We start from the raw sequence: 23,788 nt of genomic DNA on the forward strand, positions 1-23,788 counted from the left end.
TTAAAACCCAATGTGCCATTTGTGTGGCTTGTAAACAGATAAACAAAAACCAACAAGCTAATAAATTGGGTGGTTATCAAAACTAAACGGACCATTATTAGATGGATGTGTACAGCTTGTAACTTGCACAGTTACACAAAAAAATGTTTCTGTGCAAATTCTGCCCCTAAGTGCAAATAAACTTGTGTTTTTTAACTGAATATACTGGTGGGTGAAAAATAAACTTTCAGAAAAAAGTTTCGAAAAAAGGCTAAAAAGTGTTTGATTGGGGCAGAATGTAAGTTTGCCCATTGTTTTGTTTAGCCATAGATCCCTCACAAATCCCACCCCTGGCTGTGTAATATGTGTAAAATTTAAACGAAACCAACTTAATGAAATTAAACTTTGTTAGAAGCTATAAAAATCTGTTTTGATAAATGGGGAATGTTATGCCAACAGACTTATGCCTGTTTAGATTTTGTAGGAAAATACCATTGGTTTCTATACAAATGTGAATTTGGTTCTTTAAGATTTTAATACATGTCAAACATTTATTGTTATAACTGTAAATATGGACTAACAATATTTAGAAACCTTGTTCTTGTTGTTTGTGGGACAGTTCAAAAGTAGCAACTTTTAACACTGCCTTTTTTTCAAAACAGGTGCGTGATATCAGAGAAAGAGAAATTCGTATTTATACTGATGCTGGAAGAATTTGCAGGCCTTTGTTAATTGTTGAGGAACAGAAACTTTTACTTAAAAAGCAGCACATTGACTTGTTGAAGGAGGAATATAACAATTACAGGTAAACAGTAACAAGGAATATTCTAAGTGCAATGACTGAGTATTCTAGTCTAGAATAATTGTTTTAAATCAAGACCATTGAATCTCACATCACTTTTGACTGTGCAATATTAAATATGAACGATATTAAAAGCAAACCAGTTTTTTTACACAATAAACATATTTAAAATAAAAATGCAAACAACCTAAACCAGTGGTTCCCAACCTATGGGTCGCGACCCAAAGTTGGGTCGCCTGAACATTCTGTTGGGTCGCTTGTTTTAGTGACAATTACAGCATCTACTTTTTGACGCCTCGTAGCGTTACTTTTATATTACCCAGGGCTTTAAACTGTTGCCCAATAATAACTTCATCACAACTTGTCGTGATGATGGTTAAAACTGTTTGTGATGTCATAAAGTGATGTGTTAGCTCACAGTAGAGCGTTGTCTGGCTAATAATGCCTCGATTCAAAGCTTTCCCAACTTACAGACAAAATACAACTAAAATAGCATGTCCATGGGTCGCGAGAAACCACAAAACTAAATTTTGGTAAGTATTTGGGTCGCGTTAAAAAAAGGTTGGGAACCACTGACCTAAACAAAGGAGAACTGGGGAAAACATTCACAACTGCATTGAAACAAAATGTCTAAATGGCCAAAAATTTAGAGAGACATAATGAAGTCACAAAATGACAATACAAAAATTCAATCATTTAATTCAATTGTTTTTATTGCCTTCATCAGAAGTAACTTTATTGTGAGTATACTTGGGTTGATTTCGTCGGCCTGCTTTCAGAGTATTGATATACACTCCTCAGTCAACAAATATATATTGAATGTTAACTTCAAACAAATGCCAAACAAAACAGTAGCCTACCAAACAAAGTTTGGACATTGGGTGGTAAATTTTTAAATGCTTTTTACATGGGTTGCCAAGCTGGTTAAATATGGTGAATGGCGAAAACAATTGGGGCACATTAAGCTTTCAAAAGTCATCTAATAAACAGATGCATGTAAGGAGATATGTTAATTGAGTTATGACAAAAAACTTTGCAAGGTTTGTTGCACAATAATAAAAAAATGTTGAAAAAATAAAGCACAGTTTGTTTTGTGTGCTATAATATATGTAACCCATGTGTCAATAAACTTTTTGGTTTATTTGATGGTTGTAATTGGGGTAAATTTTATAAATTTTTGCTAACTTGGCAATTATGGAGAAGGCAGCTAGATAATATGATTATTTATTCACTCGTAGGATGGGCATCTTTTTGCAAAATCTGCCTCTGTAACTTACAGAGGAAAAATTCCAAATACCATTTTAGGTAGAATTGAAGTGATAATAAAAAGCATTATGAGGACAGGGAAACATCCTTACCATCTTTTACACCAATATAAATTAATACCTTGAATACCCTTTTATACCATATGGAGATGATTTTAAAGTTAAACTTTTTTAAGCAGTTGTTTGGTGATTTAAGGAATAATGCAATATTTAAATTATTAACTTTTTTAGTTGGCAAGATCTTGTAGCAAGTGGTGTTGTTGAATACATTGACCCACTTGAGGAAGAAACGATTATGCTTGCCATGTTTCCTGAAGATCTGCAAGACAAGGGTGAGCAGTACTGTAGCACATACAGCCATTGTGAAATCCACCCAGCCATGATTCTCGGAGTATGTGCTTCAATTATCCCCTTTCCTGATCATAATCAGGTATGTTGTTCACATTGCTTTAAGTATTATACACCAGACACAGGGCTTTTTAGTTTGACGATACATGAATACAATTGAAAAGACGTTAACATTTAAATCGACAACTTGTGATTAGGAAATCTTAAAATTATTCATTCAAACAGATTTTATACTGTTGGTGAGTTTTAGGACTGTAAGAAGTTAATTGCATGCTAGCATTTATTTAAAAGCAGTTCTTTTTGTTTGTCTGGCATTGCTTGTCTATCACAACATAAGAATTGGAAATATCTAATACATGTCTACATTTTGCGAATACAATTTGAGTTGTGTTTTGGCCTCTGCCAACATAATGATGTGCAAAATCGTATACACAATTACATTTTTACAAATACAATACAAATTGTCAGTTAACTTCAAATGAGAGTTTTTTGAGAGGCAACGAACTACCAATACGACTTTCCCAAAAACGATTGTATTGCTAAGTGCGTATCATAGATTGGTCAAATGGTCCGACATGCTTTTCCACTAACAATCTAAAAAAAAGGGATTTGTCCTTGGATTGTACGGCTTCGAATGCCGTGAAAAAGTAACACTTGTAAGTCACAAAGTCCATTGTGATAGTATATTGATGTTTTAAACTAAGGCATTGTTTCGCAACAAATAAACTTGTTCGATTGGGTGTTTACACGTTAATCTTTCAATCTGTCTACTAGTGCTGCACCATGTTATGTGTAAGTTTCTCGTTATTATTATTTTTTTAATTGTATTTTTCGACAATCAGGCGGCAGTCCTAGAACTGAAATTTGCCCTTTGTCGATCACGGGGTTCAAACCCAGGACACTTCCGGGGACGAATCTCGTGATTATTCCTTGTGCATAATAATGTCTTGTCCATCTAAGAAAATAAGGAAAATAACGTCGTTTTTTCAAAAGTCTGTTTCGGATAGCGGACCAGGAACTGACATGCATGAAACCAATACATTGGATAGTTTTGCAAGCACATCTCAACATCAGGTTTTAGATAATTCTATCTTTTTGGGTGATAAGGCTCATCAACAAATATCACCACATGGATTAACGCCAGATATAACAACAACTAATAACAGAATGGATATTGGGAACTACATTGCAACAAGGTTTAGCATACCAGCTGGTTTAAAATGGGAACTTCTTCAGTAACCGTGGACACCTTCGGTTCAGTATGATTTTCCCCGCTACTCAAGAAAAGTGAAGGGAAAGGATAGATTTTCATCCTTTCAATCTGAGTGGTTAAGTGAATTTAATTGGTTGGTGTACAGTCCCGCAAAAGAAGAAAGTTTTTGTAAATATCATGTGCTATTTGCACCAAAAACCTTGGTGGCTAGATTTTTTTCGGTACTAGCAGATGAAACAAGCGATGTCAGCAATACCCGAACAGTTGTCTATCAATGTGCGCTACGTTCAAGGTCTTCCAGATGGCACTTAGGTGCTGAAAGAAAGCTTTTTAGGGTTTAGGGAGGCAGAAGATGAGACAGGGAAAGGTTTGAGTGAACAAATATTTAAGTTGCTCACACAATGTGGATTGGAATTGGATAACCTAAGGGGGCAAGGATATGGTGGTGCAGCATCAATGGCCGGTAAATTCAAAGGTGTTCAAGCTGTAATATCAAGGCAGTATCCGTTGGCTATATATGTGCATTGTGCATGTCATTAAGCCTTTTTACATGAGCGAATCGTATCGTTGATGCGCATTGTGTGATGTCACGATTTCGATTCGCTAAAGCGTAAAATTACATGGCTGCCGAGCCGAATCGCGCTCAAGGTTTTCAGCTTTGCGCAAAAGCGATCTGGTGGTTATTGTGAAGTGATATACAAACATAAAGCCGGATAATTGTTAATTTTAAGTCTTTTTAGACTGTTAGTCTATTCTTTCGAAAAAAATCTAAACTAATTTGTTAGCAGCAGCTGTTTGCGTCTAGCTTAGACATACCAAATGTATAAATCTGTTTATTGTGAACAGTTAAACCCTCAGGAATAGTTGGAAGAAACATTCAAAGTGTATAGATCACTCTGACTTCATTGTCCAAATTCCTTTATATGACTGTACAAATCTATTAAATTTGTTTCTTTAGAGTCTCTTGTGGGTTATATGTATCAAAAACGACTAATTTGTATAACTTTGCACCAGTTGGATGAAAAACTTAATTAAATATGCAACTTGGAGTATGGAACGTTTGTTCAGCATAAACCTCAAATTTCCCCGTTATTTTCGGCACCAAATTAAACAAACTACATATGGTTTCAAGTTGACGTACTTGTTCACAAAAGAGTTCTCCTAAGCGTATTGGCGCCTAAGCGTATTCAAACCACCTGTGTTGAGCGTATCGACAATCGGAGAAGTCTAATACGCTTTGCCTTTTTTCTTAAAACGAGAGGCTTATTGTATAAACTGACCTTGTCGTCTTCAAGTAGTATTTCAGCAATAAGACTTTCAATGAAAACAATTCAAAAATGCATTACTTTTCTCCGTGGTAGTCCTAAACGCCGAAAGTTTTATATTGTGATCGTGTAGAAACCTCCGTTCAAATCCTACTGATGAAGAAGTGGAAGGTTTTTTTTACGATAATGTATTCCACCCTTTTTTAGGATCTGTCATTTCTCAATTATCCAGGAGATTCAATTTACATTTTCAAAATGTGGCCAAAATATCAGATCTTATTCCTGTTAGTATTAACAAATCTAACATCACTTGCCCAGAAGACGCGAAGAGTCACTTTAGCCATATTATAGACATGTATGAGAGAGATTTGTTGCATTCAGCAGACGTTGTAGCGCAAGAGATTTTCAGATGGGCTTTGAAATGGAACGACACCTTCTTTTTCTTTGCCTGCATCGACTGATGGAACTCTCCCATTGTAGGAGGAAGCCTACCCGAATATTCATGGCTTTTTAAAAAATTTCCTCACAATACCTTGCACTACTGCCTCAGTGGAGAGAACCGTTCAGACCCTAAAAGGTTAAAGACTTACCTTCGAAATAGTTGTTGTACTAAAAGACTTAGCGGAATTTCAATGATGGCTTTACATAGAGACGTGGACGTAAATTACAAACAAGTTGTTCAAAGATTTTTGGCTGAAGCTCCATGCCGATAAACATTTTATTTTTTTAGTTCCAACAAACATCTTTGTTGCGGTTATTTAGTTTGTTTTATAAATATTTTTTACCATCGCAATACATGCCGAAGAAGCGATTTACTGCTGTATCGGCGCCTTGTCCTGTTATTTGAAAGTTGTTTTTAGCTTTGATGCGAACAAACGTTTTTTCGTCGCTGTACGAGAGCTGTTATACGCAATAACGCTGATAAAAAAGGGACCTGGCATGCCGACGAACCTGCCCCCCTAGTTGTGCCCATGATAACAGCGCTAGTGGTCAGAATTTTAAACATTGGCCGATTTAGATAAAAAAAATTAGCAGTTGTGTAACTTATTTCTGTGATTGCTAAAAATTGTTTGCAGATATTTTTCATATAATTGCCCTGAATAGATTTTTGTGGATTACCTACAGACCAGGTAGATTTATGGGGATAAACAATGTATGTACATGCCAAGCTTTTGTATATTCCTTGACAACAGCACAAAAATATAAATTGTGACCTCAAGAATGATAAGCAAGTTTTGCCTTTACATCTCAGTTAAAATTATTTCAATCTGATGTATATAGAATATTGTGAGAGTCCAGTTTACAAATGTAATTATTAAATAAAAAATACAGACACACTGATGGTCCCATTGGTGAAATAAGGATGCAGTTGGAAAATGCTGTGATATAATATAAACTGAACATTTTCCATTTCACAAACAAATTTACATGAGTTGAAACCTTTATATCCATTACTTAAGATTTATAAGAAGGTTTAACTTCCAGCTTTTAATTAAATTTCAATTTAATAGTGTGCATAGCATTTGAAAAGTATTTGACTGGTCAGTTGACTAGATTTTATTTACCGGTCAAACACCCAACTCTAGATTGTACTATTTTTTATGTTTAGTCACCAAGAAACACTTACCAAAGTGCTATGGGAAAGCAAGCGATGGGAGTATACATAACCAATTTTCATGTAAGAATGGATACCCTTGCTCACGTTTTATACTATCCTCAAAAACCCCTGGTCACAACACGGTCAATGGAATATCTTCGTTTCCGTGAGCTTCCAGCAGGAATAAATGCAATTGTTGCAATTGCGTCTTATACTGGATACAATCAAGAAGATTCCATTATAATTAACAAGAGCTCTGTTGACCGTGGGTTGTTTAGGTAGAATCTGTGTAAATGAAAATGTATAATTTGAGTTACACAGGTTTTCGTTATATTGTTAGATCTGTGTTTTATCGATCCTACAAAGATTCTGAGAACAAAAGTGCATATGACCAGGAAGAAACGTTCGAAAGACCAGAAAGGTCAACATGTACAGGAATGAGGCATGCAATTTATGATAAGCTGGATGATGATGGATTGGTATCACCAGGTATATTAGCAAATATAACTTCAAGTATTTATGGTTCCTTTTTCTTCAAGAGGACACATATTCTTTCCCTTCCTTTTTGCTGTCCATCACTGGTTTGTTTCACTCGTTTGGTCACGGAAGGTACTTTAAACTTTTTCAAATTTACCCACATGGTAGTTAGTTATCCAAGTTCTTTCTCCTAAAGTTTGACCCCAAATGAACCAGTGGTTCACCCACAAAACCGTAATTTTTAGGATCAGTCTTTATTTCTGTAGTATTTTAACCAGGATCGTTGTCATTTGTTGGTTGGTGCATTATAAACTCCTTTAAAGCATTTTATGAGCTTTACTTGGATTTACCTATTTTTTCTTTTCCCACCAAATATTCATTTTATGTTTATACGTCCTTTAGATGAGAAATACCACCCTTTTGTGCTGAAAGTGTTGCTGATCCTGTGATTACCATTACTGCCTCAAATATATGTCAAATTGCTATTGCACCCTTTCTGGACACTCTGTTTACATGAGACAGGGTGGGAGTGATTAAGCGGTTTAAGATTGGGAAATGTATCTGCTTTACTCCTGCAACTGGGCAACATTTACTACTACATTTATTCTTGCTAATTATGGGTCCCCTTCCCTGAAGGGGACCCATATTGATTTTACTCAAATTGTTTTTGTTTTTTTCTTTTTTTTTCTTTTTTTTTTTTTCTTCCCAAAGTTTGTCCGACTCGTTTTTCCATCAAATTTGATGGATTTGGATGAAATTCACACAGATGGTAGATACAGTTATGTAGATGTGCGTTCCACTTTGTTTTTGTTGATAACCCCAGTATTTACCCCGCTAGCCCCCTAAAAAGGGTGAGTTTTTAAACAGTGTCGGAATTGGCTAAAATTTAGATAGCTTGGAGAGTATGCCATTTATAGGTGTCGATTGTTGTGTTTAACCCTGTAGCCCTAACATTTACCCCACAAGCCCCCAAAGTGTAAAATGTATTTGTATGTTACTGGACACCCCAAAAAAAGATTTATGTGGCGCAATAGTGTTACAAGGGCAACCAGTTGTATGTTACTCGTTTGTGACTTTATGGGTTGCTTGGTGGACGTTTTTGCACCATGGCAGTTGGCGGGTTGTTAACAGCACTATGATGTCAGAAACATTAACGGTTGTTGCTTAAAACACCTAGTGGTCGAAATTTAAAAAAAAAATTGTGCAGAACTATTGATTGAATCATTGAGGTTTCATATTTTTTAGTTTGTTTGTCGAACCCTATTAGTTACCCTACTAGCCCCCTAAAATGGGTGAGTTTATTAAACAGTGTCGGAATAGGCTAAAATTTGGGTAGCATGTGGGGTTTCGATTGATGTGTTTTACTTTGTAGCCCCAACATTTACTCAACTAGCCCCCTAAAATAAGTTAATTTAAAAAAAAACGTCCCTAAAAAATTTCCAAAGTTTATTGAACATACTATTTTAAGTCCTCAAATGTTATAATTTGCCCTGTAGTACCACAATTTAATCAACTGGTCCTGTAAAATGGGTGACCCTTTTGACAATGTTGAAATTAAATGAAAATTGGACAGCTTGTAGAATTTGCTGTTCGTAGGTGTCTTTTTTTGTTTTACACCATTACGCCACTATTTACTCCTTCTTTTCTTTGAAGAAGAACGTTGAATAGGACATACTTCAAATAATATATTACTATTTAAGTCCAGTGCTGATTACTCCGTTTTGCTTTACAACACCCAACTTTATAATGGTTATCTCTTGAAATGCATTATTTTCAACTTTGCATGTGTAAAAGACTATAGCTAATATGGGACCCAAAACAAAATAAGCATAGGAAATATATTAATGTTTTAAAATAGGTTATAGTGTATGTGCAACAACAAAATGTGCTAAGCCACCCTTCTAGTTTGCTGATACATACACTATTTCAATGCTGGGCAGTTCTGTGGTATTGATAATATTACTTTTACTTCAAAAGTAACGTTAAAAATATGAGGTTGTTAAGATGTTAGTACCGCTTGGCTGCCGCATGGTGATAGGTCATTATTGATCAAATGATGATTGTGTAGGATATAATGTATCTAAATTGCATATATATGGAGAAGCTAAAATTTTAATTAGTTGTTTGTGTAGCTTGTTCCTTGTTTAAAACTTTAGCCTGATCAGCCTAGTGATTATTTTTACAACCCTAAATATTTCTAAATGCACCATTGCGCTTTTGCTAGACACTTTAATGATGACAATGCATGCCACCAGGCAATGCTTGCGCTGTTTGAATAATGCTGTAATGTTTCCGCTCTGCCGACATATACAGTAGTTTATATGGTCGCATGTTTTCCATCGATAGTGAGCCAATGCGTTTTCAGTCTCACAGCCAACTAGAGTTTAGTTAAATGTTACATCATTTCGACTATTGTCTATCAGGAGACTTATGTTTATTAATTAAAGGGGTGCGAGTGTCTGGTGACGATGTTGTAATTGGAAAAACTGTTTTGCTTCCTGAAAATGATGATGAGTTAGAAGGTTCTACTCACAGGTTTAAGAAGCGAGATGTTTCAACATTTTTGAGGACAAGTGAAACTGGAATTGTGGATCAAGTATTACTAATACTGTTTTTTTTTACATACCTATTTGACCAACTTTGATGTATCTTTGTCATCAGGTTATGGTTAGCATCAATCAAGATGGTTACAAGTTTACAAAAATTCGAGTTCGCTCTGTAAGAATTCCGCAAATAGGAGATAAATTTGCAAGTCGACATGGACAAAAGGGAACATGTGGAATCACCTACCGTGCAGAGGTTTGTAGCTTGGGTGATTTTTGGCATAGTTTTCGGTTTAGTTAGACACACTTTTGACTTCATATTTGATGTACTATAGCAGGGGTCACTAAACTACGGCCCGCAGGCCGGATCCGGCCCCCGAGGTCATTTCATCCGGCCCGCAAACACATTTTTGGTGTGCCAAATCGTATTGATAACTTTGTAACATTCAAAAATTTATCTGCTCCTTACGAAAGTTTTCCTGTCGTGATATGTAGAATTGATATTACCCATAGTTTCATAGAATTACAACGCCCAAGATTGATCCAAATCGGTTTGTTACGTCACAAACAAGACTACAAGTGTTAATTGTGCGCAAATAATTGCCTTATTTTGTTACTTGTGATGTACAAGCATTGCTCGTAAAATGAGACCAACTGTACAATTTAACAGTCGCATTACCAGATTTTAAATAGGATTGTAGAAAGACCATCTATTGCCCCCCTATAAAAATCGCCGTTTGGAAAAGTTTGGAAAGACGTCGCTTGGGCGTGCAAACTATGCGGCCCGCGCGAATCATTATTAAACTTATCCGGCCCGCAGTGAAACCCCTGTACTATAGAAAGCAATTGGCAAGCCGGTCAATTGACAGCACTCTATTTGACCGGTCAAATACTATTTTTAATTTTAAAAATCAAATGTGGTAAATTTTCTTAGGCTTGCTATTTTGTTGTTGAAACGGGTAAATTATTTCACTTGGCGAGCAAAGGTAGAATAGAACTTGTCAAGTGTCTTGGCTATTTGTGAAAAGGTTTTAGCAAAATTAACTGCTTTAAACATAGCCTGGCCTCAGTGGTCTGTAGTTAAAAACTTTGAAGTATTTGGTTCTGAAATGCATAAAGGAGGAAAGAACACATACATAACGTGTTAATAGACCAAACATTGTTTCAGACTTGATATAGGTAAAACTATACCGTATGTGCTACTACAAATTTTGGCGCGCTACCAAAATGTTTGCACCCCTGTTTTAAACAGTGGCTGATTGGAATCAGAAATTTGCAGGACTAAAAAATATATACTTGTTTGTGCTTAACTATTGGTAGACCCATTCTAAATAATTTTGTAACATGTGTCTGTGTACAGGACATGCCATTTACTTGTGAGGGAGTGCAACCTGATCTAATTGTAAACCCACATGCAATTCCTTCAAGGATGACAATTGGCCATTTAATTGAATGCTTGCAGGTAATTATGTTTGATTGACTCAAAATTTTTTTTTTCTTACCAAAGTTTGTCCGACTCGTTTTTTTATTAAATAGTTGATGGATTTGGATGAAATTTACACAGTTTGTAGATATAGTTATGTAGATGTGCATCCCACTTTGTTTGTCCTGATAACCCCAGTATTTACCCCGCTAGCCACCTAAAATAGGTGAGTTTGTAAACACTGTCGGAATTGGCTGAAATTTGGATAGCTTGTAGAGCATAGCTTCCCAAACTGGGGGTCGCGACCCCGGAAGGGGTCGCTTAACAAACTTGAGGGGTTGCAGAGAGCTGTACCAATTTTGCACGAAGTACTCCATACACTGGCGTAGAGTACGGGGGTGCCGCACACCTCCGGCCTTGACTATTGTATTACGTCACAATGTCATTTTTGTTCAATTTACGTCGGTTTTGAAACGTTTCCAGATAAGGTTTGCGCTTGTAGTGAAGCCATTAATCGAACAAACGTCGGTTAAAATGCAACAATTGCAATTGCTTTGAAATACACAGGCATTTTAATGTAACATAAAGATGACTTATAGAGTTAAGACTGACGTTTAAGTATTGTGTGGTGCAGTAACTTTCTCTTAAAAAGTAGGTAATAAATTTACGATTTCTAAGCAGTGTTTAATGTCCCTTTGCAAAGCACTGCAACGTTCCAAACTTGGTCCAAGGTGATAAGTACCAAATTTGCAAAGCAATGTGACAGAAACTAAAGCACATAAAAGGTATCGGTGTTTGGACGTGTAAAGTAGTAGACTCCACAAACGTGTTTTTTCATAGTTTATCATATTATCGGTTTCCTATTTTTTTAGTTTGTGTGTCGGACCCCATTAGTTACCCTACTAGCCCCCTAAAATGGGTCAGTTTTTTAAACAGTGTCGGGATTGGATAAAATTTGGGTAGGATATGGACTATGCTATTTGTAGGTTTCAATTGATGTGTTTTACCTTGTAGCCCCAACATTTACTCAACTAGCCCCCTAAAATAAATGAACTAATTCCTAAAATGGGTGACCCTTTTCACAATGTTCGAATTGAATGAAAACCGGACAGCTTGTAGAATTTGCTATTTGTTTGAATTTCCTATATATTTTTCATTATGCCATTACTTACTCCTTTGTTTCTTTGAGAAAGAACGTTAAATAGGACATACTTCAAACAATATCTGGGGTGAATCTAAATTTTATATAGTTTGTACTCTACATAGTATTATCATTTAAGCCCAGAGCCGATCACTGCGTTTTACCTTACAACACTAAACGTTCACATGGTTATCTCTTGAAATGCATTATCTACAACTTTGCATGTGTGGGGACCCATGAGTTTCTGCTTGCAGAAACAACTAAGGTCGTAAAAGACAGTAGATGGTATGGGACCCAATATAAAATAAGCATAGGAAATATATCAATGTTTTAAAATAGGTTATAGTGTATATGCAAGGGCAATATGTGCTAAGCCACCCTTCTATTTTTAGCTTTACATGTGTGGGGACCCATGAGTTACTGCCTGCAGAAACAACTAAGGTTATAAAAGACGATGGTTAATATGGGACTCAACACAAAATAAGCATAGGAAATATATTTATGTTTTAAAATAGGTTGTAGCATGGGCGCAGCCTGCGGGCCACATCTGGCCTGCAAGGTAATTTTCCATGGCCCGCGGGGTCATTAGCAAATTAAAAATAGTAATATCGTGTCAAATGTGACTCAAGATTTTTTGTTTTATTTACACGTTGAATGTTCAACAAAGGAAAATGTATGAAACTTCAAACAACCCTCATATATATACGTCAAAAAATTGCAAATTCAATTATCTTGTACATTATTACTATGATAAAATAATGTGAACTTAGTCTGATCATCACAGCGTAAAGTTAAAAATCCGTTTAGTTCTCTGTGTTTAGGATAGTGATATGGAACGTTTTCGTTTATGAAGGCCAACCAACATTTCTTGACACTTGTACAGGCCGCATGTATTGTTTCAGCCGCCTAAGACAATTGTTTCTAAACCATTTTATTTACATAACATGTTTTGTAATTTTCCCGAGTACATACGTTTTGTAATGTAATTTTTTTGGCAGTCCATGATGAATACAATGCCAATTAAACACCTTAGCAAAACGTAATCTTAAGCAGCTAAAAGTAACTTTCACTTTTACTGCTACAGCTTTCAGGATTATTTTCACCTAAATATATTTACTTGATCTAAGAGCGGTTTATGACATCACAGATAAAACCAAGATATGATGGTATGGGCAAACAATTGCTTTCCTTGCCACTTGTCATGAAATAAAAAAGCCTTGATCAACGTGCAAGTAAGATTGTTAAGTCAAGGAAATATCGCTGTCTAGGGGGCCATAAACTCTAGTTTGGAGAGCTGGCCTAGGGTTTAATTTCATAGTAATGACAACACATATTTTTCTGCTATTGGTGTACTGTAGCGTGAAGTATTAAGGTCTTTAAATGCATTTTGACATTCTAGGCCACATATGGCCCGTGGCTTCTGGGTAGTTTGAAAATTGGCCCGGGACAAATTTTGAGTTGGAGATCCCTGGATTATAGTGTAAATGCAATGACAAAATGTGCTAAGCCACCCTTCTAGTTTGTTTTGTGGTTGTTTAGCTTTATGATTGTCTTACTCTGTGCATTATATAATTTAATTTCATAAAATATGCAACAGAAACTTGGTAACAATTAAAAAACAAAATAATATTTTTGCAGGGTAAAGTTTCAGCAAATAAAGGGGAAATTGGAGACGCAACCCCTTTCAATGACACAGTCAATGTTCAAAAAATATCCAATCTTTTACATGAGTATGGATATCAACAGCGAGGAAATGAGGTACATGGTAGTAAACTGGTAGCAACAGCGGCAATTGGAATAACAGTGTAGTATTATTCTTTGAACAGAAATTATTTTCCTTTTAAAGATGGTTATGTGCATCAGTGTTTATTTTTGCAATATGTTTTAGATTCTATACAATGGACACACTGGAAGAAAAATGAATACTCAAATTTTTTTTGGACCAACCTACTACCAAAGGTTAAAGCATATGGTAGATGATAAAATCCACTCTAGAGCAAGGGGCCCTGTTCAGATTTTAAATCGACAGCCGATGGAAGGACGGTCAAGGTAAGTCAAAAAAGTTCAGGATTGGGTTCGCCACACTAGAGCCGCTAGGAAAATGTGGAGCACCTGACACTAAAAGTGTTTACATGCAAATATCCATTAACAGTTTTCTTTTAGTTTTGCCAGTAAAGTTACATTGTCTACCCTCAGATACTTTAAGCCAGTTGATTTTCAACCTATGGGTCAAGACCCCCATGGGATAAACATAAAAAAGTAAATGTTTATCAGCAATAACAAAATGAAAACACTTGAAAGCAATAAAACAGTCAAACCCCTTGATTTAGACCTATTTTGTGTTTCATTATGACCATTACAATATAAAACAAATAGCTTTCAAATAGCTTTATTATGTCACTATACAGAAGATAATATAATGCAAGGGCTTGGGGTAGAAAAACCAAATAGACCAGCAAGCTTAGACCTCCTTTTCTCTTTGCCCAAAGTTAAAGTTTTTTCTAATGATTATAAAACAAAACAAAACATGGACATTTTTGAAAGGGGTCACAAGTTAGTTTTGGTTGCTAAAATGAGTTGCGGTATGAAAAAGGGTTGAAACCATTACCCTTTTTAATGTACGAACTCCAACGACTTTCTACAAGCTTCACTCTTTATCAAAGCCCTTAAATCAGACTTGCAGCTTATCATGGCAGGTGCTCACAGATATAACCATAACAATAAATTGTACTTGTTTCTGCCTACAAGAATGACGATCATTGCGCATATTGTACTTGTTGCATCACAGAAGACATCTAATCAGTGGTTGCTGCTTTACAGTGAATGTGTTAAAAAAACTGAAGGTTTTTTTGTGACTCATCGCCAGAGATGTGATATGCATAATTTTAATGTATGCTGGTTTGTTATACGCGTTTAAGAAAGAGTACTTCAAATCCAATTTTGATCCTCCAATGACTTGATGGTTTACCTATAGGCCCCCAAAACGTATTTTTTTTAAAACAGCTGTACTGACTAAAGTACATAATCTAGGAGTTTCATGCTTTGTTGGTTGGTGCAATGTAAGGTATTCCAAAGAATTTTAACTTTTCATTTGATTCACCCCTTAAACCAGGGGTACACAACCTTTTCGCTAATACGGCCACATCGCAGAACCCTACTTCACCAACGGCCGCCAATTACCTGCTTGTTTTTGTTTTAAAATTTATGATGTGAAAATAGGGCATGTCCCACATACATAAACCATCTAATGGCACCAAAAAAGCCCAGATAATTTGAAACTTGATTCACAGATTGAGCTAAACAGTCTGACGACCAATCTGAGCTATTTATGACGTCATAATCTATATTGTGACGCAAGAGGTGACTGTTTATTTGCACACAATAGGTGTATATAAAGTGTGATTCACAGGGTTACTAGGCTGAAAATATTCTTTAGTCTTACAAAATCTATTTAAAGCAGTTTGAAAGTCAAAATATTTAACAAAAGAGTTTTTTTACGTGATGGCCGCCAGTGCATATATTTTAATAAACATGTTCACGGCCGCACAAAATCGTCTATTCGGCCGCAGGTTGTGCACCCCTGCCTTAAACCCTAACTATCAGTTTTAGTTTTAGGCCAGAAATAAAAGCCCTAATGTGCTAAAATTTGAACAATTGTTTGCAGTAGGTTATTCGTTTAGTGTTTTAAATTTTGCTTTAATCAGCCAAATGGTTACCTTTACAGCCCATGTACACTGTCAGTCAGATAGAAGTCCCAAGGGAGTAATTCACTGGTTTATGATTAAGGCGGTTTATTGCAGAGTGGGAGAGCACAGCTTGACATACGGACAGAGGTTTTGGCGATTAGAAATCAGCTGTATTTGCGCAGCAATGCTATTTCGTTTTATTAAGTTATCCTTTGCATTTTTAGTTTTGGTGAAGGTTTCACACCTAAGACATGATTTAAACTCGATAAACGTGCTTCGGTTTCATATATGTCAAGCAAAACTTTGTTGATCAAACATAACAATAAAACAATTATGCTACAATAAATAAATATAAATGGTCTTTAAATTCTTGTTGTCAGTTTGCCATGGCATGACCATGGGTCACTAAAGGTCAACTTAATATACTTACTTAATATACTTACATATTACAAACACAGTTTAAGAATGATTCTTCGTCATAACGTAGCTTCTTTATTTTTGACAAATCAATTTAAGATTAAATAATTAAGTCATGAATAAACTAGGCAAAACGGTATTGTTGAATACTAAGGACTGCCTGTTATTGAAAACGTTGTCAAAAGGTCATTAAACGGTCGTACAATATCTGCACCGTGAGACAATACTACAGGTCACTGGCAAACATAGGGTCTAATACAGTGGTTCCCAACCTTTTTTGTTACATTCCTCCCTTAGCCCATTTTCGAACTATTCATTCCTCCCCATAAGACGAAAAAAATACAACATAAAAAAATTATAGCAATTTATTTCACATTACAACTCAATGCGAAATTTGCTCTTGTTTGCGCTCTGAAAGTAGTTGTATACGCGGCACAGTTTGTGACAATGCACTTAGGCTACAGCTAGAATCTACACAAGACAATGATATGTAACTAAGAATCTAGTTTCATTACATATACTGTTTACTAACTGTAAACTGTTCAGTTGTTAAGGAACTATGCAACAGCCAGACTGTCAAGAAACAAAATGCTAAAACAATGGACTTTGTTATGACAATAATCGATTAATTTAAGTGCCTGAAACGTAGCATGTGGCCGTATATACAAGTAGGCCTTATAATTAGGGATGTCTATTTCAGAATCCTTTACAACCGGTTCCAATTGTGAACTGCATACAAATTATAATGGACATCAGTGTATATACAAAAACATTCTGAAACATTTGTAATGAAAATTTTTTTTTACAGTTTTTTTGAAATTCCTCCCCTGAACTCAGAAAATTCCTAGATTATTTCAGGATTTAAGGGGTGACGATTATTTCGGGGTTAAAGGGGTAAAAAATGGGTAAATCCAATAAAAAATTGGACAATTATTTAGAATACCTTACATTGCACCAACTAACAAAGCATGAAACTCTTAAATCATGTACTTTCCAACCAACCAAGCATGAAACTCTTAGATGATGTACTTTAGTCAGTACAGCCGTTTTCAAAATTTTACGTTTTGGGGGCTTGTGGGTGAACCGCTGGGTCATTTGGGGTCAAACTTTAAGAGGATCGGGTTTTAAACAATAGCTAACATTTAAAGCACCCTTTCTTGACCAAACGCGTTTGACAAACCAGCGTTAGACAGAAACGAATATTTCGGGGTTTCAGGGTAAAAAATGGGTAAATCCTGTTAAAAGTTAGAAAGTTCTTTAGAAAACCTCACATTGCACTAACCGACAGAGCACATAACTCCTAGATGATGTACTTTAGTCAGTACAGCCGTTTTAAAAATTTTACGTTTTGGAGGATCAAATTTGGATTAATATGTAACATCTGTCCAAATTTTAATAAATTTGGAGCACTCTTTCTTGACCAAACGCGTTTAACAAACTAGAAGGGTGGCTTAGCACATATTGCCCTTGCACATACACTATGATCTATTTTAAAACATAAATATATTTCCTATGCTTATTTTGTATTGGGTCCCATATTAGCCATCGTCTTTTATAACCTTGGTCGTTTCTGCAAGCAAAAACTCATGGGTCCCCACACATGCAAAGTTTTTGATAAAATGCATTTCAATAGATAACAATGAGTAAGTTTGGTATTGTGAAGACAAACACAGTGATTGGTACTGTGCATATCTAAATATGCTATATGGAGTAAAAACTATTTAAATTAAAAAACTCATTTTAGGGGGCTAGTAGGATAACTAATTGAGGTTCAACACACACAAACTTAAAAGTAGGAAACCACAATGACTCAATCAATAGTACTGCAAAATTTCAGTCCAATCTGCCAACGTTTAAAATTTCAACCACTAGAGGTGTTTTGAGCAACAACCGTTAATGTTTCTGACGTCAAAGGGCTGTTAACAACCCACGAACTGCAATGCCACAATAACGATAATTGGCATACTTTACAAGCTATCCAAATTTTTGCCAATTCTGACATTGTTTACAAACTCACCCCTTTTAGGGGGATAGCGGGGTAAATGCTAGGGTTATCCGGACAAACAAATTGGGATGCACATCTACATAACTACATCTACCATCTGTGTAAATTTCAGCCGAATCCATCAAGCATTTGATGGCAAAACGAGTCAGACAAACTTCGGGGGGGGAAAAAACATTTTAGGAGGCTAGCGGGTTAAATACTGGAGTTTTCAACAAAAACAAAGTGGGATGCACATCTACATAACTACATCTACCATCTGTGTAAATTTCAGCTGAATCCATCAAACATTTGATAGAAAAACGAGTCGGACAAAGTTCGGGGGAAAATACCCATTTTAGGGGGCGAGCGGGGTAAATACTGGGGTTATCAACAAAAACAAAGTGGGATGCACATCTACATAACTACATCTACCATCTGTGTAAATTTCAGCCAAATCCATCAAACATTTGATGGAAAAACGAGTCGGACAAACTTCGGGGGGGAAATACCCATTTTAGGGGGCTAGCGGGGTAAATACTGGGGTTATCAACAAAAACAAAGTGGGATGCACATCTACATAACTACATCTACCATCTGTGTAAATTTCATCCAAATCCATCAAGGATTTGATGGAAAAACGAGTCGGACAAACTTTGGGGAGAAGAAAAATGAAAGAAAAAAAAAGAAAACGAAAGAAAAAAACAAAAACATTTTGAGTAAAATCAATATGTGTCCCCTTCAGGGAAGGGGACCCATAACTAGCGTTAGACAGAAGAAAAAAAATATGGACAAAAACAATATGTGTCCCCTTCACAGAAGGGCACCCGTAACTAATCAGTGGATCACACCCTGGTATGTGTATGTAGAGATGGAGGCCTGCGGTTTGGGGAAATGGAGAGAGATTGTCAAATTGCACATGGTGCTGCTCAATTTCTTCGTGAGCGATTGTTTGAAGCCTCAGATCCATATCGAGTCCATGTCTGTAATTTGTGCGGACTAATTGCCATTGCCAATTTACGTTCACATACCTTTGAATGCCGTGGATGCAAAAACAAGACTCACATTTCGCAGGTACTAAAATATTGCTAAAACAATTATTTCATGAGGTGGACACTTTTAGATTTTAGTCTTTTTTTCCCACTAGAGCGGGATGTAGATTGTTGTGTTGCACCCCTGTACTCTCACCATATACCACACTGGTCTCCTAAAATGGGAGAAATTTGTAAATTCTCTGTTTTTTAAGTGCCAATGGTTTTGTTTTATCCTTTAGCCCAACATTTACCCCACTAACCCCATGATCTGAAATTAAAAAGATGAGTTTAACAAACAAATGTTTTGGCCTGACCAGGTTATAAGCTTGAAAAATATTTGAAATGTGATAACCTTAGAATAATGTTATTGCAGGGGTGGGCATCCCTTGTTACTGTAGGGCCAATTATAAATCAAAATTGGATCGCAGGCCGCACAGTCAAAATTGGATCGCGGGCCGAACTGTGCATAACACAAAGTGATTTTGCTTTGTTTCTTACCAAATATGCTTAACTACAAGTATAATTCGTCTCTGCGGGCCGCACAACCTTTAATAAAGCCCGTGGGCTGCAGGTTGCCCACCCCTGTGTTATTGGTATGCTTTTGTGAAACGGATAAAGTGAAGTCATGTGGCTGAATTAGTTTGTAAATATAGTTTTAGGGTTTACTTTGTTACCACCTTTACCTGTGCATTTTTTTGGTTCTGTCCAAGCAAAAAAAAAGTTTAAGCATAAATCTTGGTTGATATATCCGAGGGCTGTCTTAACCTTTTACCATTGTTTATTGTTAGGTTCGACTGCCCTACGCCTGCAAGCTGCTGTTCCAGGAGTTAATGTCAATGTCGATTGCACCAAGAATGATGGTTGTTTAAATCTAAAATGTTTAAACAATAAAAATTGCTTTGGCCAAACATTTTGTTTACAAAATTGATGTCAATTTTTTGTGTAGTGGACACAGTTTTTAACTATATCATGAAATGATTACTCAGTTTTACACTGGATTGGCAGGATCTTCAGGGCAACATAAGTTTATAATTAACCAATCAAAAGCTTTGATTCAATTTTTGGGATCCAATTATTTGTGGATCGCTGCTCTAGAGTCTAGACAGCACTGTCAAGCTTAAAACACATTTTTAATTTGTACTTCTTTTACAAAGCTTCCTAGTAAACAAATTGCAGTGAATGAAAATGGAGCACTACATTTATTTAACTTCTATCTTTAATAAATAGGCCAGATGATCAGGTTTCAAAAAATTATATTCTTGGACTAGAAAGGTATCTTTCCTAATTATTTCCACTTCATATATTGTGTAGCTTTTTTTATCTAATTAATATGCCCACCATTTGCTTTACTGACATGGTTGTTTGTTGCAAGCAGAAACGAATGGGTCCCCACACATGTGTTTATGTGTAATTAGTCATGGTAAAAAGGTTTTCCAATGTGTTATTTTTAGATACCTTTTTGGAAGGACAAATTTGTAGTAAGCATCAACCCAAACTTCAAAAGGTTTTGTCCATGTCCTGTTTACATTAAATTGACATATAATTACAAAAGTAGTAAAAAAGAACATTAAAAACTCCCAATCTGAGAATTAAATCTCCAGGCTTGACCTAGATCAGTGTTCTCAACCTTTTGTGGACTGCCCCCCCCCCCCCCCCAAAGTAACTATTTGGCCTTGGAAATGGTTGGAATTCGGTAATAATTTTGGCTTCAAACAAGTCGAATAGAGTAAACAAGAATCTGTAATTGTGAAAAACCTCAATATAGGCAAATAGTGTGTGAAAAGGTCGATTAAATTTGGAATAAAGTTATTTGCAACACAGACTTAATTATGCGCATTAAAAAATGTAACTGGCTTTTAGTGGGTGTTTCTGGTGAGTATACACCTGTGCCCCCCCCAGAACACAGCTCGCGGCCCCCTGTGGGACCATGGGCCCTGGTTGAGAACCACTGACCTAGATATTGTTGTGCAAGGCCAGTTTTAAAACAGTAAAAACTTTAACTAGAAAGCCTAGACAGTATTGCACACACACTGACAAATTAGGAAGATATTTTGCAGCAGAGGTTTAGAAAACAAATTGTTCTGCTGCAACCTATCGCCGTGCAGTCGCCGCTCGATCGTTGAATGACCTTTTGACCCGGTTTTCAATAGCAGGCAGTCCTTAGTCTTCAACAACAACGTTTTTTTCCTATTTTATGTATAACTCACATACTGTTTCTCAGTGGTGGGATTCAATTCTTTAGTCACAAAAGTCATATTTTTCAGCCGGTTCTGTCACAAAAAGTCCATTGACAGTAACCAGTAATGCTAACCGGTTCGCTGATCTCATTAAGTTTTGTAAGGTGGTTATAAGAACCGGCTGAATCCCACCACTGCTGTTTCTGGAGTATGTGTCAAACATAAATAAGCCTCGTTGTGACAAAAAAATCAGTCTCATCTGTGTTATGCGAAGTGACCTCTCGTCGTACGGCAGCCAAGCTGACAATGACCGAATCTACATAGCATTATTGCAATGTAGCCATCCAAAAGACTGCCTCGAAAAGCGTCCGTTCACACGTCAAGCGTTTACCTCGATGGCGTCTGTATTTGCTCCAAACGCCACAAGAAATACCAATGTTATTGCCTCGGTTATTTATGGATCCTCGTCCTGTCTGCTTCAACTTGTTGAACGCTGTTTTCTTGACTCGAGTCTCGAACTACACGAACATTAATTTAAAACATTCTTATATTTAGGCTAAAACAGCTGAAACATAATGCCAAGTTATCCTTTCACAATTTTCCCACCATGTTGCATATTTAACAAATTTTTCGTTCAACTGGTGTAATGCTAAACAAAATACTAGTTGGTGTTTTGAGAACTTGTATTTGTTGTGCTCGCATTATATCCAGGGAGTCGAACCGCTTGTCATATGGGTTCAGGTTCGGTTCGGGTTCACTTGGTTTTGTTTTAAGGGTTCGGTTCAGGTTTTTAAAAATGTATATTTTCGGGTTCGGGTTTTGCTCCGGTTTAGGCAAATTATCCGGTCCGAACCGGTTTGCGGTTTTTAAACCGGTTCAAATTTTTATTCGTTGCAATTTAATTCTACCCATCATCTACCTGGTCTTATCAAACTGCAAAAAACATTTTGCCCGTGCACTGTTGTGTTTGAAACGCCCTACAAGTGTTATCTCGTATATTCTTCAGTGCGCTGTTTTGAGAAAAAAAATACAAAATATAAAACAGACTGCATTTTTTACTGGTTCGGTCCCGGTTCGGGTCCAACGCCAAACAAAATACGGGGTTTAACTCCGGTTCGGGTTTTTAGAAAATCGTAATTAGCGGTTCGGGTTCGGTTCGGGTTTAATGAAATTAACCGCTCAAACCGGTTCGCGGGTTCGGGTTCAGTTCCGGTTCGACTCCCTGATTATATCATTCATTGCTCTGAAGAAGCCCTACCGTTCTGGTGGGCGAAACGTTAGCAAAAATACAAGTTCTCGAAACAACAACTAGTATTTTGTTTAGCATTACACCAGTTGAACGAAAAATTTGTTAAACAAGCAAAACATGTACCTGAAAACCGTGTGAAATGTGCTTTTTATGGGCTATTTTACGTTTAATCTTTATATTGGCTGCAAACGCTGCTCTAATGCAGCGTGCAAAAGTAAAGCGTGCAATTCGAGTGATAGCATTTATCCGTTTGGTTTGCGACAAATGCCCCCGACCAGAAAGGACTTCGATGTGTTTGAATGAAAAACACATCGGTAGTTTATAACGGTATTTTTCGGTATTTCGGTCTAAGACCACTGATGTAAAGTACACATTTAAGGGAGAAGCCAAGCGTAAAATCAGTAGGCTACACTTACTCCTTTAGGAAGATCAATTCTCCGGGTTCGAAGAAGGTTCCAGTGAGAATTCTTTAGCTCTGTACACCAACAAGACGTCTGCTTGAGGTGGAAAATCTCTAGGCAAGTTCGCTCCAAAACACATTCGAATGCACCAGTTTGTAGCGTTTATCTCCATGGCGTCTATATTTACTCCAAACGCCACAAAAATACCAATGTTATTGTCTCGGTTATTTATGGATCCTCGTCCTGTCTGCTTCAACTTATTGAACGCTGTTTTCTTGACTCGAACTACACCAACATTAATTTGATACATTCTTATAGTTAAAACAGCTGAAACATAATGCCAAGTTATCCTTCCACAAATTTATTCCGAGTAATTACACAACATTTATCGTTTCACACAATTCCAAAACCTCTCTGATTTCAAGGTGGAAAATAGCGCTTTTTATACTATACAACATTAAACTTATTCCCTTGCACATAATTACGTTTGTTAATGTTACTTTTAATTGGGCAAAGTCCACATTAGCCTTTTTTCTTGCCAGAATATTCTTGAAAACATGCACGTTGACGTGAGTGGGACCGAACATGAAACTGCGAAATACAAGGCAAACTGTCTAAAAATAGATTATGACTTCACCGATACAAGCAAAACATATACCTGAAAACCGTGTGAAATGTGCGTTTTATGGACTATTTTACGCTTCATCTTTATATTGGCTGCAAACGCTGCTCTAATGCAGCGTGCAAAAGTATAACGTGCAACTCGTGTGAAATATAGCATTTATCCATT

At 36.4% G+C, this 23,788-nt stretch overlaps 1 protein-coding gene across 2 annotated transcripts in view; it reads left to right on the forward strand.

Annotated features, from left to right (window-relative positions):
- The window catches only part of LOC145212464 (DNA-directed RNA polymerase II subunit RPB2), a 48,291-nt gene extending 28,212 nt beyond the window's left edge, over nucleotides 1-20,079 (forward strand). Inside the window, exons 14-24 of one of the 2 annotated variants that reach the window (XM_080080591.1) lie at nucleotides 642-784; nucleotides 2,278-2,476; nucleotides 6,482-6,747; nucleotides 6,810-6,958; nucleotides 9,394-9,542; nucleotides 9,608-9,745; nucleotides 10,850-10,951; nucleotides 13,692-13,811; nucleotides 13,942-14,102; nucleotides 19,007-19,211; nucleotides 19,960-20,079. In XM_080080591.1, the coding sequence (XP_079936717.1) occupies nucleotides 642-784; nucleotides 2,278-2,476; nucleotides 6,482-6,747; nucleotides 6,810-6,958; nucleotides 9,394-9,542; nucleotides 9,608-9,745; nucleotides 10,850-10,951; nucleotides 13,692-13,811; nucleotides 13,942-14,102; nucleotides 19,007-19,211; nucleotides 19,960-20,040 (1,713 nt within the window). In that variant the 3' untranslated portion in view covers nucleotides 20,041-20,079. Of the gene's footprint in view, nucleotides 1-641; nucleotides 785-2,277; nucleotides 2,477-6,481; nucleotides 6,748-6,809; nucleotides 6,959-9,393; nucleotides 9,543-9,607; nucleotides 9,746-10,849; nucleotides 10,952-13,691; nucleotides 13,812-13,941; nucleotides 14,103-18,956; nucleotides 19,212-19,959 lie in introns of those variants that run through there. The other variant, XM_080080593.1, reaches the window with a different exon arrangement.
- Nucleotides 20,080-23,788: the final 3,709 nt, after the last annotated feature.

This window comes from Phallusia mammillata, chromosome 2 (assembly GCF_965637545.1).
Source record: "Phallusia mammillata chromosome 2, kaPhaMamm4.hap1.1, whole genome shotgun sequence".
Lineage (NCBI taxonomy): Eukaryota > Metazoa > Chordata > Ascidiacea > Phlebobranchia > Ascidiidae > Phallusia > Phallusia mammillata.